The sequence below is a fragment of the Varroa jacobsoni genome, unplaced genomic scaffold, assembly GCF_002532875.2.
Source record: "Varroa jacobsoni isolate VJ856 unplaced genomic scaffold, vjacob_1.0 scaffold_784, whole genome shotgun sequence".
Lineage (NCBI taxonomy): Eukaryota > Metazoa > Arthropoda > Arachnida > Mesostigmata > Varroidae > Varroa > Varroa jacobsoni.
In genome coordinates, this window is record NW_019213686.1 from 228,385 (window position 1) to 246,889 (window position 18,505).

Genomic DNA, 18,505 nt, shown 5'->3' on the forward strand with positions numbered 1-18,505 from the left:
TGACGCGCCTTCTGTCTTGTAGATAGTTGTGCGCGCGATAATCATTCAATGAGCGCCACGAGTTTGTTGTTCCGTGGAAGTGTGTTAGCTTAAATATATATGTGTCCATATAATGTGGAGGACGCGTAAATAAAGCCTTATTACCTATTTCATGACAACTAAGTCATATCCACAATTGAATACCACAAAACCAATTGAAAACTGTACAAAGAACTAATAATTCGTAGAATTTCATTTAAACATACGCAATACATTTTTATGATGAATGCAGTTACATGCACAAAAATCGATAGACAATTCTAATATAGTATATATAATATATATATTATTTAGAAAGTAATTATCGCTCTACCGCTTACTACTACAATTAGAAAAGCCTACCATTTTAATTCCTTTTATTTTCAATTCTCAGTCGTTTGCACTATTCGATAATTTATTTGCTTGTAATCAACTACTCTATAGATTATACATATTTTTAGCGGTTATTATTGTTCGCAGTTTTGCACCAGCGTGTCCTGCCAACCTTGGCCGTCACCTGGATAGTAACACCGCCAGGCACGATCTGCGTTATAAAAATATCGAATACGCATCAGTTGTTCCGATCTCCTTAAAGCAATGGAAATGTATTGGCTCGCGCAAGAAGACTGTATCCGCTGTTCTGGTCCGCTGAACCATTTCAACGGACAGCCAATGTGTACAGAACTGGAGAAAAACTGACCTCAACAAAGTTGTCACTTCGGTCGGTTAGTAAGATCCACTTAGGAGCCATTGCTTGAAGACTGTAGCATTTGCTGTAGGACACCCCGCAGCAGAATTTATTATTATCATCGTTATTGTTATTATTATTGTTACATTAGTGTTTAGTACAATAGATATGAATGAATATCAGAATTATCCCTGATTTAATACCTAGCACACGATTCACATGAGTATATCTAGGACCGATATATCATTATTTTCAATAATGCATATGTCCTAAACTACTTCCTACGCCCACGCGAACTCACCGATACATTTTTATACTTAATTCACCATTAGCGCGTTTATTGTTTGGCACCATGGATTTTTACATATTAATAAATGCTGCGTTGTATATCCGATATTGCCCTTAAGTATTGCTTGATGGGCTGGCTTCTTCTAATATAAAACCGGAGTGTGGCCAGGCCCACTTTTAACCCAGATCACCACACGCTCCTAACTTTAATATGTTAGCATGTTACTACCACTCGGGTTCCTTTATATATATGTATATATATATATTTATACGCATAGCATATTTCTCTTAAGAGTGTGGTTTGGTTCCATAGTTCTGATTAGCAACTATTACTCTCGCAGTATCGCAATGTGCTGCAGCATGAAAACGAAATGCATGCCCGAGCTGCTTACATGATCGGCGAACAAAAAATACGTCGATGAGCTTACTTGTTTTACTATTATGCGAGCGTACGGTAGCGTGTCCAGTAACCCAACAACGATGCTGCAATGAATACTATCCAGCACAATCAGATCAAGCGTAACGGATGCACCCCCAAAGGTATAAAACCTGTAATAACAAAGATGAATGTAGTAGACAGCAGAATGCCAAGAGTTATGAATTGCAGTTCTGGTGAACCGAAATTACCAAGATGAACACGAAAATGAGCCTCAGCAAAGATGTTTATGGAACGATTTTTATGTACGCTTACTACAATGCCGAGCATTTATGATCAAAGTGAGAATAGCCAGATGAATTCAAATACTCAGACAAAGTGCGAAGTATAAGAGAATAAGAATGCACGTGTATATGTATATATGCGTATAGTGTTATAGATTTCCATACATAATAGTAAACAAAGTCATCTATAATGTAGATCTACGCCGAAGAGATCAGAAGCAACAGCAATAACGTGCAGTGTTCTCTCGTATATATATGTATTGCTCATGTATCCCGCATGGAATGCTCATCATGGCCACATAGTATACTTTTGTACAAAGGTAAAATGAACGAAACGTCTTTACTTTGACATCTCTTAGCGCACAACACGCCTAATGAGCTCCCCTCTCAGGTATAGTAGTTCGGTAACTTTTCATATTAACTTCAGTACTTCTCTACTTAGACGCTAATTCTATTTGAGAGATTTCACCCTAGTGATATTGTTGCATTCAAAGTATATATAGATAAAGCAATTATGAGCTTTTCTTTTTTGAGCTGCATTGTACATAATATGTACTGCAGCTGTACATACAAATAACGCCTTAAACTATTTCGTGATCTGCTTGTGAGCCTCAAAGGCGTTCATTTTAATAGCGTGAATTATATAAGGGAAACAAGGTTATGGCAAAGAAATGAATATTTATAATATTTCTATTTTTTATTACGTTGGTTTAGTTTGCTAAGTTCGTTTTTAATCCTAGGTTCAACGTCCCAGTCTATAATCCGTTTGGTACGAAATCGAAATACATCGGCCCGATTACGAATCCACAACACATTAATAGCTAGCCAAAAATGGAAAAATAGTAATTTTGCTAATGTTTTTCCGACGAAGCCATTCCAACTCAAAATAGAGAAGACCCAAAACGCTAGTAAATAGCAAATATATTATCCAGTTATCCAGCGATCGCTCAATTTAGATAACTTAAAGACATATCTAAATTACGTTCCCGATAGAGGCCATCTTCGGGGTTATTTTTTCCGCTAGCTACCTTCTTCTCCTTTCTGTTCCGCGCCCCTTAAGCTCCTTGGATTCTTGTGTCCCATTTGTGAAAAATTTGCCATAAAAAGAACGAATTCACTAGGTGCATTTAGAATTAGGTCATTGACTACCGTAGGTTCGGCCTAATGGTAAAATGTGGTAATGGTAAATGTCATTGGCATCCTTCTATCCTACTGAAACCACTAAATGTCAATGGCCTGAGTATATTAGCCAGCAATAGCAAGTAAGACATGCATTATTGTCGAAGAGATTATGAGTCGTACGTTACTATAAATGCGCTGTCGTCTTACAGGTAAATATTAGTAGATTTGGATTTATACAAGAACGAATATGATAAAACTAATATCCTTATTCATAGAAATAGGTCTAACGCTGTTGTTAAACTATAGCATATAGAATAATCCAGTAGACCCAAATGAACACTAAAAATCGAATAGAATTCTCTACTGAATAGAAGATATTGCTATTGTAAGTCATTTAAGCAGTATTCATCAGATGCCTCTATTAGCCACTGGTAAAGTTTTAATTCTTGATTGACGCTTAACTCACACAACTTGACGCTTGACTCTACAAAAATAGTACAAATAAGTACAAGGTAATAACGACGGTTATTAACGCTGTTCCTTAAAACATCTCTGAATTGGCACGCGAACGGTCTTTGCACTTGCTCCGACCCATCCCAAACAATCAACCAACTAATGTTAAACAGAGCGCACTTAGATTTCTCGAAATTTTATAATAGTTCTGATCCGTGCAACTTAGACACATACTTGCAGCCCTTCTCACGATCGTGTGGCAATATCTTCATTCCAGTTCACTTAGCTATCCATTCACTTCAATTAGCTATGCAGCAGACGCATAAAGTATGGCAAGCTTACCACAATGTTTTGCACGAACACGGTCTATAACCCCGTTTTTGTTTCCGTATTTTGTTGTGTTAGTAAAGATTCCACAGTTGTGATTATCATCAGCGTTTCCTTTAGCATTACTTTCGACTGGCTTAAATTCCACGTTAAATGTACTAAAAGGAGAAAAACACTGCCAGGACCATGCGGCCGACGGTCTGTGTCACTAAGTTAAAAACTCTCGTACGGTAATACACCAGTTTGCGCAGAAGATGATGATATTCCAAGTGTGGGGAAAATTTTTCTACGTGACAGACTTATGCTCATTCTCAGCCCTGTATTTTAACCACAGTGTCGCTTTTCCACCCGCTACGTTTCTTCTTCTTCATCACTACATTTTATGAACTAACTACATGAGACTGTCGTGTCCTTGTGACAATTTTGCATGACTGTACAATTTACGCATGACATTTTCCCTTGCAACCCATAGGCTACGCGTGTCTGTGACAGAGGAGCTGCAAGGATAGGAGCACAAAACACGGGGTTATGACTTATCAGGGAGAAAGTAGCCTGTGAAGGAAAACAGGACGAGATGGTACAGGGGCTTCTTAGAGATTATTCTTCTATTCTTATAGATCATGTTACCATTTTTTTTTTCTTTATAGAGCTCAGATCCTACGTAGTTTCGCTAGCTAAAATGGTTTCATTCACCTAAGAATATATATTCCTAATTCGTGAATCAGCGAAATAAACCTGCGAAGGCTTTTGAAATGTTCTCTTTTCGGCAAGAGGGTAGTTAGGAAGGAGCGCTTAGCTGCTATAAAAAACGGGTCTAAAGTGGGGCTAAAAACACCAACTTTGTGACATGAATAATCGCCTGGATTCTAGCGAACCACTTTTTTTTACCCAGGATAGTTTATTACTCGGGTTTCATCTTGTTGCCTTCCCGATCTAATTTAAGGTTTCTAATGATATCACGGACGTTGCAGATGGCGAAAGATAACCATCTATCTGAGAAACGTAGTAGATTATGAAAACCTAGTATTTTCTTAGCGGTCGAATGAACAAAATTTTACATGCAGATGAGGTGGCACACGTTCCGTTTCCATGTAATTCAAAACAACATATATGTATATATATATATATATATATATATATATTGAATAGTAAACAACGCAATACAGAGCTAGGTGTAGGTTTTAGCTCTAAAAATGGATCGCGGACGCCTAAAAGTGCATCCAAAATGGCAAATTTATTTTATACTTACACTCTACACCCTTTTTAGGATGAGGTCTTAAAAAAAACGGAATATGTACCTATTTTGAAGTGCCTGTTTGACACTGTGCTGCCTCTTCGATGGAAAAATCTATTGAATCATGGCTGTGGTCTAAAAATAGAGGGAATCATTCGAACGCACGCGCCTAGCGAAGGATAGGCTCAAACTGTCGAAATATGAACTTCTACTTTTATTAGAAGACTAGATGGCTAAGTGCCGTCAGACCTTATGTAGCAGCAAGAGCATATTAATGTTAGGCTCGATGTAGAAATATCTGACGCATCATGGGCTCTCACCGCGGAGAACCATTAAAAAAAAGTAAAAAAAGCATAATAAAGCCAGAGGAATTATGAGTCGCTTTTATGGCTTTGATTTGCGATTTTATGCGAAAGACAACAATACGTTGGAAAATATCATGAGGAGGGAGGGCCTTAAGACAGAGGAGGCGTAAATGACGCTTCCCAGATTTCGAAGTAATACCGTGTGGTACTCACCGTAAAAAAGCTATCACCTTTAAACAATTGCCTTAAGCAAAGCTCAATTATTAATCTTCTATTGTCCCTATAACACTAGCACGTCGAAGCTCGTAAACAATGCATATTTAAAGTCTATGGTTACCTGGATTGACGACAACATTAGACTCGCTGAAAGAATGCTAATGCTCGATGCCGAGAAAATATTACCGCTTTGCCTATCATTGGAGATGTACGATTACGGATCTATGTCAGTTTGTATAGTCCGTTCTTAATTCCCGTTCATGTTTACACGTGAATGAGAAATCTAACAATAGGGCTAAGCACGCCTAAATGCATTTGCTACCCTGTTGCATGAACGCCTTATATGTCGGTTCGAAAGCTGAGGCGGGAAACTGCTACAAGTAGCAATGTTGCACGTGCTAAATTCATCGTAACAAAGTATTGATAATGGAACCAACAAAAATACATGGACACCCGAATAATTCACCGGAGTTTCTGCTCGCACACGTTTGTCTTCTGACAACTAACGGGGCGTTCTAGTCATTGTATTTTTTTGGCGACCATTTTGGCGATCCCTAAAGGTAACTAGTGTCGTTTTAGAAGCTCACTCAGGGACTATCACACACCAAGCGGTGTTGGGACTTCCACTCATGGTAACCTGGGCTAGTGCTTGACATTAATTAGACAGACGCAAACTTTTCAAGACATTTATACAGGCCTGGCTAAATTTAGTCCTGCTCTGACGATCTGAGTGTTAGCAGTGGTATTACGCTGCTGTTACAGGTCAGAGTCCTGCTGACCCTATGATAAGGAGTCGCAGTCTTAGTCAGTTAACCTTAAAAAGCCTGTTGAAGGTTAGGCTCTAGGTGAACTGGCTTGCTGGTGGGTAAAACTACATAACAAGAGGCCTTTGCGGTTCTGACACATCGGCCTTTATCTCCGTTGCGAACCTAATCGCAATTCCGTTTGCCTTTCTGCCTTCTAATACAACACATTACCTAAGTGCTCTTGTATGCTCCTCTAAAAGTAGTTTAAAGCAGATAAATCGAAATTAATGGGTCTACCATTTACAATCGAATCGAATGTCTCAACATTTGAATAACCCTGGCTTTTTCAATAGCACTTGTCTTCTCTGCGCGATCGTTGGGACGCCATTCGATTTGTCATGCGACATTCGTTGGCAGTCACAATCGAACGCTTGGTGCACGGATGCATTGTAAACAGAGATGCTATTATCTAAATGGGAACAGCTTTTACTCAAGGGATCATCTTAGAGAACAAATATAAGTTCATGTAACCTATACCGGTCGTCTTCAAGTTGAAATGTGCATGGATAGACCGCGTTAGTACTCTATTACTTGAGATGCCATGCGACCGTACGGCGGCGGGGGTACGTGCACGATAGGACTGTAAATTCTCATACTGACCGATGTCTTTTTATTTGTGCATGTCTAACTTCCCGAACAAGCTGTTGTCGCGCGACGTCTCTTCCATATAGAGATAAAGAATTAAGAGAAAACAGCTTAGTTAATGGGTCTTTTTTTGAAAAAAAAAAAAAGAACAATCTCTTCGGCCTGATCTGTGATTCAATGAATATATCAGGCGTATATACATTGTAAACCTGTTGCGACGCAACAATTTAATATATATGTTAAACTGGGCCCTATGGTGATTTAATTTCGAATTTGGCCGTAGACATATTTCGTGTCAGTAGTTTGGCGCGACGCTTGGCAGCGATACGGGACGTAAGTCTCGAAACATTTAGCGTAGGTCAGGCCATTTTGGTTAACAAACACCTACAGTGGAGATGGCTGTTGGATCTTCGATTAATCAGTAGCTTTATTTATAGATTAATATGGAACGCATAGACTGATCGGAAATAATAAACGCGCTATAATTCTTGTTATACAGTTTTGTTAGCCGCTCTACGCTTTTTATTTCTGCCAAAAGCTTGCCAGCCTCCGTAATCACTTCAGATGGGATTTTTCGGTTCATTCATGTTCTTTATAGGTCTGCTAAGCTTTGACATGTTAGGTCGCCATCTCGTCATAGGCACTCATTCATTTCAAACGTCATAATGAATGACGACAAGACAGCCCGTAATCGAGAGTGGAAAAGGCTGCCTCACTTGCAGAGGGACGATCATACCGTTGCAGATCGGTAAGAGGCATAAGCGTTACCGCTGCTGAGGGATATTCTACCGTAACAATAATCATATTTCAAGAGAGCTGTAGCAGATAGGACTTATAGGACGGAACACAGGGGTTTATGAGGTACATGGGGAAGGCCGTCTAATCAGTGTGAATTTAAGTGGGTTGCGGAATAATGAAGTACAACAAAAAAATAACGCTTTTTAGTCTGTTGGCGTCAATATAACGAGAAGAAGAGTGGATTTTTTGCGATGATGATCGCTGTGGCCTAATTAGATCTGGGGATCATACCCTATGCGGGCAACGTGTTTTATTTTGACAGAAACAGAACGAACTTTTCCATGGACAAGGCCAGCCTCCCGAGATTTTTTTTCTCAAGCGTTTACGAGACTGACGGTGTCCGAAAAAGGCAAAATTCAGTGCCATAGGTGAAACTAAGATATGAGCATCTGTTCATTGCAATAGTCGTCAGTTTAACTTCAATAATAGAATTCAATAGAACATGCAAGAAAACTCTGAAGTATCTAGGGCCCGTGGGAGTCAGCATCAGACGAATTCTAATAATATCTAGCTAATTTTATTAAGCAAATCGATATAAGAAGTTATCAAACTAAAGGAAGCTTACTTTTGAAGTTTGCGTTGGAAGTGCGAAAGGGTTTTGATCTGAGACCATGGCTGGATAGTGAGTTGTGTCTCAACAGTTGCTCAATACACTCGGGTACCGCAATTCCATGCTGCTGCTCTTATGGTGAAAATCACAATAATGGTAGTATGGAATTACTCGAAGTATCAGCTACAATGCAGGCAAAATAAAATAATAAAACCAAATTTCCCAATCACAGGACAGTTGGATTATTGATTGAAGCGCATCTTATTTTGCTAGTACGATAAACGTCAGAAAAAAAAGACAAGCAGAATTCTGTGTATACCTGTCAAATCTATCTCGTTTCCAGTATGAGGCCAAGGCTTAAAACAGTCAAAAAATCGGCCATATTTTTCTATCGTAAAACAAGGCGCCACTCCGTCCCCGCGCAACTAATTGCTGCCTGTAAATATAAAGCTTTAGTTTTACTTATCCAAAGACAATAACATATATATGAAATGATTATATTGTGTGTAAAGGCGACGCTTTGGCAACTACAGATAATTAGACGTGCCCCCGTGATAGCGCAGTGGATAATGAGTTTGCCTGATTATTTGATGTAGCTTAGGTACGAAGCCGGGCGCAAATATATTTCGATTCGTGCTAGCAGGAGCTATTCGGCTGCAGTAATACCTACTAGCTAGAGTACCGATAATATGAAAGACAGGTACTTTGTTATAGAAAGAAACGAGGATATCCGACAACGTCTGAAGTTTTTGTCGAGAAAAACCGCAATAATTCTCCATACGGCTAATACAACTGTAATAATCATCCGGTTTGTGTATTTAAGTTAATTCGTCTTCCTTATAAAATATTTTTTAGATGCGAGCCGGCAGAACTAGTCGCGCCTTTGGGCTAATTTCTCTGTCCAACATTTGTCCGTCCTTACTGATTATTAATATAACACTGAGAATACTGAATATCCGTTTACGTTCAGCACATATATAGAACAGCACACTTCCGGAGACGGCTGATTCAAACAAGCATAATAGTATCGGCGATAAAAAGCTCGTGTTAGTACAACGGATAACTGTGTTCACATGCTAAATTTAGGAACACTCGGTGGTCTAGGTTCGAATCCAAGCGCAGACGTACTGCTGGTAGTACACGCCAGCCTTAAGAACCTGAGAGATGGAACGGTACTTAATAGGAAAAAAAAGATTAGTTGTTGCTGTGTTAGGCTAGAAGCCTTTTTCGACTGCCGACACTGAGTTGTGCCCACAAATAAATCTAGTGTTCAATCACAGATATCTGCATTTGTGTTTATAGACAGAAAAAAAAGCTTAAAACAACCAACATGAAATTGCTTAGTTCTTGGCGTAACCTCATGAAAGCCGGAACGGAAAAAAGCTCACGAACTATGTATGAAACTCCAGAAGAAAGAAGAGCCTCGATGAAAAAATTGCCAAAGATAATACGTTTTTCAAAAATGAACAATTAAATTCTTCTTTCCGACTTAATAAGCAATAGCTTTCCTATTGACGCAATGAGAATGGCAAAAATCAGCGGGTGCAAAAAGAGATTTATTTTTGTCAGTTTTTCTAAACAGTAAAGCTTCTTTTCTTTCAAAAGACGAAGGTAGATACTAGTCGGCCAAATCGGGCTCATAGCATTTTGCATTCAATCGTCTGCTGCTGTTACCTCGTACAAAAATCTCACCGTCTACAATTTTCCGATCCTCGTCTGACCGTTCTCAGGCAAGTCAACAGTTTTATTTTACGACATTTTTGCCGCTGTTCTTCGTGTATCGCCGTTTGTTGTCACGAACATGGATGTCTCGATAGCATTGGCACCACAAGGCGCAAAGGCTCTGATATAGTAGGCCATAATCCAAAACGGCAGCGAGTGCGGCTCTTGTTCCCTAAATGACCGGAAAAGCGACAACGGACCGAGTCCTATTTCTTGACAAGACTAAAAAAACAAACAGCATCCGAAGTTTACGCGTCCAGTCAGAGCATTGAAATATGGACACAGCTTCGGAACCTTTAGAGGCTGTTTTAACATGTAATAGAGGACGTTAGTCTTCTCTAGCTGATACAACTCACCTCTCTGCCGCTGCTTTCCAGTGTCAACATTTCGATAGTGTGGCATATTCATACTTAGAAGGAAAGGATATACTTCAAGACTTTTGTTGTGGCCATACACAGGATACGACACCTACATTGGGATTACCTTTTGTGTATCTCTGTGTCTATAACTGTATCTAAATGAAAATCGTTATTTCGACAAATTTGCTTTTTACGTATGCTATAGATGTCATCCAAAACTATCATGTGCGTACAACACGACTCGCCGATCACTCAATCGATTACAACCATCCCGTAGTTTGTTCCTATTCTTTTTTATTCGCAAATAAAAATTAGATAGTAACCTTACGTCAAGCGACATCGCCAAGCTTAAACTCGCCGTAAGCTCGTTCAAATACGCATCATATAAAAGATCCAACGGAATTTATATTTAGGTCTTTATGTATATAGCTGGCCAAAAGCCCCATAAATGCAAGCGCTCATAGTTGTCAAAAAGTTTAAAAGGTGAAATAAGCCGCATAAAACTAAACTTTGAAGCCTATCTGGACGGCCCAAGCGAAAATTTTTTCTCCACATGTATGATTGTCCACAAAATATCCCGATAAGCCGTACCTGATAACGAACCATGCTAGCCTTATATCCAAAATGAATGCATGAACGAACCTTATCCAAATTTCGGCTGGGGCATTGTCTTATTCTACTGGCATATCGAGTCACAACCGATAATTCCCTTGCATCCACATTAGCCCATATAGGTTATACAATAAAACTTTACCTCTCCTAAGTCATTCCTTTTATATGTTTACAATGTCTCTTTCTTTTCTACCTACATTATGACCTAATTTTATAGAAGTAACGGCTTTCATATAATGCAGCACTGACCGATTGAAGAGGCTGTCCTATTTGTTTACTCCTGGTTAGTTTATCACCTTGCCTCTAAGAACATGCTGAATTATGACAAATATACCATCCATCCAATTCGGCCCTACGCTACCAAAATCACTTAGAGTGATTGAGCTGAGCTTTGCGAAAAATCTCAAGGACGTTCACTCCAATTTGGTAGAAAAGAAGCGACTCTCTTGTCGGTCCACTGGCATTAGTCTGCGTGTTCTCGTGGCGGCACAGAATGGCATGTATTGCAAATGCACGAAGACAATGCTAGCTTACGCGACTTACAAAACTGGTCGAAATTGCCTCGTCTAAAGTTATTTACTATCAGGAAGCCGTTCTCGTTACTTTCCCTTGGGCAAACGGCGTACGTACGTCTATTGCTGTCGGTGGGGGGGCTTGGTGTGGCACCCAAAACTCGCCACGTTGTAGTTGCTTTTGTATTATACAATAGTCGCCGCTTTTTATACGAAACTAAAGCATGTGTTGACTATCTCGCCGATCAGGGCAAGTGGTCGTTTCTACCCTGCCAAGATGGCCGTCTACTGACTGCAGTCGAATTTGTTTTGTAAGAGTATGACACAATGCGACTTCGCATTAAGTAATGCTCTTTAAGGGCATCTCATCTGGTGGACTGGTGGTAAGTAAACAAACCGCATATACCGCTGTTCGTTCAAAATTCAGTAAGTCCAGTTAACACGACTTTTTACAGTAGCTCGCATTATGGAAGCAGTTTTTCTATTATCAAGACGAATTCTGATAGATGTTAGCTTTGTGGACCAGAAATAAACGATAACAACCAACTTAGTCTTTTTGTATCATTTTTGCCTTGTGATCCATCTTTATTTCTGTAAATCATCCGACTTTACTTCAGCCAGTGCTGTCTGTTATCGTCTTATGGAATGGATATCGATTTATTTCATGGAAGAAGCATTAGACAGGCCGTCGAGGAACCATTGTTTTTCATGCTGATCAGGCATATTTTATCATGGTGTCTGTTTCCAGAATTGGCTCTCTATCCTACAGAGGAATGCCAAAAGGATTTTGACCTTCAGAGTGATCAAAACGTTATTGAACGAACCAGCTAGAAACCTGCAGTCGAAGTAAAAGTCCGACGATGAAAGGTTCAGTGCTCTCGGTCTTTACCCCCCGAACGAGTGCTTGCCTTGAACGGCTCTGGGACATCTCACGACTTCATTCGTGCTTCCATTGGGATCTACAAATAAATGTGAAAGAAAGGAGGCGCCTAGACCACAACCAGGACCGAAGGCCATGTAAACGCTTCGAGCATCACTGTATTCACTCGATATTGTACGGCGTAGCATTGGTGCGACTGGTGTTTTGACCATAGCACAGGCATCTAGATTTACATCACCACAACACGGTATTAAGTGTGACGACACCTCCGGAATCTACAACGCTTAGAGGTTGCGGTACGTCACCATGACCGCTGTCCTCCAAGTCAGGTCAAACCAGCCTCAGTACTACCAACATTACCCGTATCCCTTTGACAACCGTCATGATCATGGTTCTCGACTCGCTCGTCGTAACTGCTTGATTGGCCTTAACTAGCCAGCTAAAAATACCTCCCTCTCCCGGCAGCATATCTGTCCACCCACCCTTTTTTTCTTCCGACGCCGTTCACTTCACAGTTGCCCCATCATCTCATCTTCTCGTGTCCCATTCTATTTGACCGATCAGCCACGCGGTCCGCTGTGGCAAACGAGTAAGAACTGATCCCGCGCTGCACGCTGGGCCCTTCACGCTTTGATAGTTCTGGTTTCTAAGGAGGTGTCTCTCTCTTCCGCATAAACTGCACCTAAAACCGGTTTCATTGGTTGTCCACAGCATGAGAGCAAGATAGGAAAGGCGGCTCTAGGAGGTTGTGAAATGGGGGTCCTAGAAGGCCAATGCCTAATACCAAGCTTCGTTCGTTGACTGTCGTTTCATGACCACTCGCGTTACCTTCAGTTGGTTGTGAGCGGGGGTCTGTCGCCTCTGTTCCTGTTTTGCCATGTTTTATTTCTTTTTCTGTACTGCCACCAGTCGATCAGTTACCATCAGCATGCTATGTAAGTGGGTACATGGCGAAACGGGATAGGAAAAAAGCGAACGTCGGATGGCCAAATAGGCAAACAAAATCGGCCAATGACGAGAGTACAATCCTCTACGTGCTTTGCTGTCATATATATTTGGACTCGTAACGTGTATACATATATATATGCGAACAAAACCAGTAGTGGCATGATAAGGCGTCAAGCTATATGGATGCGTCATAGCTGAATGGCTTAGCCGAAACAAGCTTGATAGCTTAAACCTCCATCGTTCGTTCGACTCGCAAATACTGCTACTACTACTACGACCACAACAAGTGTAGTTGGAACAAAAGTGACATCGTAAAATATTGGAGGGTGACGGGCTGTACTTACGGATGCACTGCTAGAAGACGAAAAGAAACGAGAATAGAGGAAGGGGAAACGGATGAAGAAAGAAATGGACGTGTGTAAAGGTTGGTGCTGGCCAACAGGTGAACCTTAGCTCAATCAAAGCCTTTTTTCGGACCGCAGAAGAAAGCTAAGAGAATTACGAGCTGGTCGTTACAATTACTGCAGCCTCTATCGCGTTGCTCGTCCTGCCATAGCAGCTTCGCCTGCTACGATTGAAGCTCTAACTTGATCGCGCGTGTTAGAATGACGCAGGTGAGTGAAAAATAAATAGAAGAAATAAATGCATTTTCCCATGAATCCGTCGACTAGAATATTGGAAGGAATAAGTTGGTGAAAAACAAAGAAAAGGATAGAGACCAGTTTACACTTAATGCTAAATCAATATTTCGAATTTTAGGTCCTGCACTGTTTCAGTTAAGCATTGTTTCAGCTCGCTAGCAGCTCGCATCAGCACGAAACGATGCGGTTTTTACAAAAAAAAAAAGATCGAATAGACGAGCAATCGTACATGCAATACGTAGTTAAAATGAGTTGAATCCAATATCGCTTCGTTCAGGGCACGCAACGGAGAAAAGTCGGCATATTTATATTGATTATCTTCGACTTAAACAAGTAATTGGCTTTCATATAAAATTGTTTATCAGGGTCTGCTCGTAGCCACTCCACGCACGTTCAACGTATAGAACATGATCACCCCATAAATGATAAGTATAAAACATGTCCCTGTAAAGGCGTAGTGGGCAGCGTGTTAAACGTGAGGAGCCTGTGTGGCTCGAGCTCAAATCCAGCCGAAAGCACACGTTGCTTCGTACTAGTGGGATCTACCAACCAATAAAATGTCCAATGGATTAAATACCGGACCCAAAAACCCAGAATGTTTTGAGTTCAACATACAAAGATAGTTGGACAGCTTAGTCAAATTTATTTACGTGTTTTTTATGTTTAATGCACGCCGCAATGTCGACTTATGTGTGGGTACGACGTAATATATTTTTCATTCAACAATGAATAAAGCGTATACTTGACAAGGACCAATCGGTCCCCAAGGTGCCCATTAGTTTATGGCGTTCCACAAAGAAAACCAGGCAAGAGTTCGCTTTCGATAGCTAACTATAGTACTTCGATGCAACAAATTTTTGTAATCATCACTTTATTTATGTAGTTCATGCATGATGCGTGGATGGTTTTTTCTACAACACAATTAAATCATGTTAAATGAAATGTATCAAAAAAGTGATCGAAACATCCTTTTATCACATACATTGCGAACCACTGAAGTTTGGTTCTCGTCTAATTCTTCAGTGTATGCAAGATGCATCCCAAATACACCGCGAAGACATTTAGTGCAAGACTTTCTTTTGGCAACATGTCGTTTTCATTTCGTGCGCTCGAGTATGCCGAGCAGGGTGTCCCTGATGAGCTGTAGGCTCTTATTATATATACTTATATTATACAGTCGGCGAAAATGCGAGGCCTACACCGCTGCCTAGCAAGACTCATTATTGTGGATGCTGTTTATGCTTGCGAACATTTATGCACTAATTAACTTCATAAGTACCTGGCCCAAATCGGCATAGGGTTTGCTGCTAAAATTTCCATACCGCAGAATTGCATTGTCAGTCGTCTGCAGCAGAATCTATTTACACTGAATGGCGTAAACAAGGAACCACAATCTATATGCTCACAAACAGTGCCTATTCGTGGTGCAAATCTAGCATACAATTATTGTACATAACCTGTTAATACAGAACGTCTATGTAATACGCCGCTGAAAATGTAAACAATAACCTACCATAAAGCGTTACTGACATAGCGTGCGATCAAGATTGCAGCGTTACGCCCTATTTCAGAGTATTTTTTGTCAAAAGTATGAAAAAACGTCCTTATTGCTTCGGCATCCAGCATGTTCATGTACCTATACGTTCTTTATTAGCGTCCAGGTCTCCGAGAAGCAAACCAGAAACGTGACCTAAAAGGTAAACAATGTTTTGCGCAGTTTGTCAATTAAGCCAAGAGACGCAAAGAAAACGGAAAAAAAAACAAGAATCATCATTACACCCCGACTATCAACAGTATTCGATATCCAATCCTACCAAGAGGACTAGAGCCTGTTACGCGCGTACGTGAACCTGTACCAGTGTTTTCCAAACGCGGCAATCAGTCCTTAGGAATGAAGAGCACGTCGAATAAGCACCTTTGCAAATAGCCTTTGCAAACCTTATTGCAGTTGCACGTTATAACCAGCACGTGTATTCTACAGATGTAAACAACACATAGCTAATGTGACACTTTCTCTATAAAAGAGAGAAAGAGAGAGATATACACACACAGAGAGTGACAATTCCACTTTCCCCGGCACGTTCCCCTCTCCCCAATCCTTTACCTTATCCTCTTACTACCAACTCCCCCTTTTAGCCCTCTTGCTTTTCTTTCAGTATACTGCCACACCATCATCATCGTCGTCGTTGAGCGCTAAACGTCATAACCGACGCACAATCAGCCAGTGGCGACTTTTCGAACGCTTCTCACGATTTTTTCTCTTCTATGCTCTTTCGACTCTTACCTATGGGTCGGCATTGAAAAGTCAGTGTTTTCACGCTGCCAATGGACTCGAATCCAATTTCGAGGAGTGGTGAAGGGTCCCGTCGCTCGGCCAGATGGCCTACCTATTTGTCCCTTGCTTCCGCGAAACACATTCTCGCATGGAATGGACGGCTGTGGCCAGAGGAGGCCGGGCATGAGCCGCTTGTTTGTCCCTTCTGACATAGGAAAGCAGATAGAGACGGAGAGGGACAGCGGTGTCACAGGGGGTACAGTTTCTACGGACGGAATTCCTGCTACTACCTTCTTTCTTTCTTTCCACTTCGGAAAACAGTATCCCAGCAGTGTTCTTCCGCAGTCATTGCTATGGCAGAAGAGAACCCTCAGGACAGATATAAGAGTGCCACACAGATTTCTTAATTCTAGTAGTTTTTTTTCTATTTTCCACACATTCCAGACACAGTTCTGCACACACTGACTGTCTGTAGATTGAACTTCACTGCTCACTTGGCCTGCTAGGAAATGGCAGCTGCCGTCGATAAGGAGGCCTAGTAAAACATCCTCTGCCTTACCATGTGGCGCCGTGCAAGATCGACAGAGCCGAAAACGTCAAATAGTATTAGTACCCTGAGTTGTCCAACCTTGCATAGAATTCGATGCAATCATTCAAAGATGACAGTTTCGTTAAAACTTTTTTTCTTGATTCCTTTGTACCTAAATATATATATATATATATATATCAGTTATACGTTGACATAAAAATAATTAAACAAACCGACAAGCAAGCCGAGAGTAGCGGACATCGTGTAAACATTAAGCGCAGACGTATCCGGAGGCATCAACGACACAACACAAACAGTTGCTGATCTTGCCTCACCAGTGTCAACGAAATGTCACCACCCCTCTATACAGACGCGAATTCGAACTGAGCGAAAAAGAAGCCGACGAACGGTGATGGTTTGTATCCGCTGCGGTAGCGACAGTAACACAAACGACAGCATCTAGAAGGTGATATGATGATTGAATATATATATATAAAGAGTGAGAGAGAGAGCTACCCTTTCACTATGTCTTTCTCTACAACAGGATGAGAAAGGACGCTTGAGAACGTTTTCCTGGAGATGGAGAAAGAGTTCCTGTTCGTGCTATAGCATTGACTGGAACGTTGTCGTTCGCCAGACAAGATCTGCTAACATTCATCTGATTGTCTATTGTGAACGCACGTCCGCCAAACTTCGTCGCCGTGGAAAAGTCTCGACAGAAGAGAAAAAAATAAACGAAAATTAGGAACGAAAGACGAACAGATAAAAAAAAAAGGCAAGATCTGAAGTCTGAACCACGGAAGCGGTACTTATTGTGGTACGGATTCGAGAATAAAGGACAGATTAGGATGTTAGCTGTGCCCGTGCAAACAAATTGTTGGAACAGTCTCAGCAATATTCCGTTACAAATTATGTTTATATCCTAATTTGTTATTGGAGTGCATAGTTTTATTGTGATCTTCGCCAATTTTCATAATAGTCGGTAGATTCTGGAGGCTCATCAGCCGTTTACCCGAATGCAAAATAACCCCAGATAAGCAGCATACAAAGAATTCTCGAGAAGGTTACGAGAAGTAACGAAGCATGTCAAGGAAGCGGTTAATTAAGTCGACTTTTTTCTTTCAACAGTCGCTTTATGGCCATAGTCAATGAAAATGGTAATATTTCATAATTAGGAGAATAGTAAAATCAGGCCACTCTAACACTCCAACGAGGCCTGGAATCAAGCCGATGTAAAAAGAAATATCCGCCTTCAAAATAAACTCGCTTATTTATCGCGACACTCAGCGTCCTTTATCGCCCCAGACGTCCTTGTTATCAAAATAAAATTTCGTTTAACGTCAACGTCGAGATGCGCTCCCCCGTTTCGAGAAGCTGGCTGAAGGTTTCCCGCAGTCGTGCTGTGAAATCTGAAGCCATTGATAATCCGAACACAAAAAGCACAAGATGAGACAATTTGAGATGAGCCTGAACTAGGGCAAAAAAAACTTTTTCAATCATTGCTGTTCCCTTCAAGACAGTCGCTTCTAGATAAACCTATTTTCGACCATCAAGCTCACATAGAACTCGTTTCGTATTTGTAGTTCTTCAAATCCGAGCAGTACGAAAAAACTTTGACACTCATCACGAAGACTACTAAAATAAGCTATTCCAAATGATGGGAAATGCCAGAGAACTGAAAATGGCGAGAAAAATCAAAATTAATTTAATATTAAAAAACTTACAGTATCGCGACACATCCGAGAATTATCGGCAGACAAGCCATTGTATTTCATTATAGATATGATTTAGACAATAAAGAGAACTGAGTATCGTTCCCTGCGAAAAGGGTACTCATTAAACTCGCATGTAGACACAAGCAGAAACCCTAAAAACTTAACTTACTCCTACAAGCTTATCATAACAAATACTAAACCAAATTGATACGTTAGGGACATTGAACATATACTGTGTATTGTAGCAGCGTAGTTATATAAT

At 40.6% G+C, this 18,505-nt stretch overlaps 1 protein-coding gene and 1 long non-coding RNA gene across 14 annotated transcripts in view; one reads left to right on the plus strand and one right to left on the minus strand.

The window, feature by feature from the left end:
* LOC111263707 (uncharacterized) overlaps positions 1–17,808 on the plus strand; it is a 54,234-nt gene extending 36,426 nt beyond the window's left edge. For 3 of the 6 annotated variants that reach the window (XR_015312418.1, XR_015312419.1, XR_002682390.2), the window contains 2 exons: positions 12,004–13,697; positions 17,073–17,808. Coding sequence is in view for 2 of the 6 variants with exons in the window: in XM_022839038.2 (XP_022694773.1) it covers positions 499–611 (113 nt within the window). In the remaining 4 variants the exon portion in view is untranslated. Of the gene's footprint in view, positions 1–498; positions 612–12,003; positions 13,698–17,072 lie in introns of those variants that run through there. The other 3 variants (XR_002682393.2, XM_086969762.1, XM_022839038.2) reach the window with 2 other exon arrangements.
* Positions 381–17,063, minus strand: LOC111263708 (uncharacterized). Of its 8 annotated transcripts, none has more exons than XR_015312420.1 (4): positions 16,762–17,063; positions 8,066–8,182; positions 1,423–1,543; positions 381–791 (listed from the first exon to the last, which is right to left on the minus strand). It is a non-coding gene; the product is annotated as an uncharacterized LOC111263708 (long non-coding RNA). The 8 variants fall into 8 exon arrangements; XR_015312422.1 differs by adding an exon at positions 8,370–8,486 and having other exon boundaries at positions 779–1,543; positions 8,066–8,177; positions 16,864–17,063; XR_002682398.1 differs by adding an exon at positions 8,370–8,486 and having other exon boundaries at positions 779–1,543; positions 8,066–8,177.
* Positions 17,809–18,505: the final 697 nt, after the last annotated feature.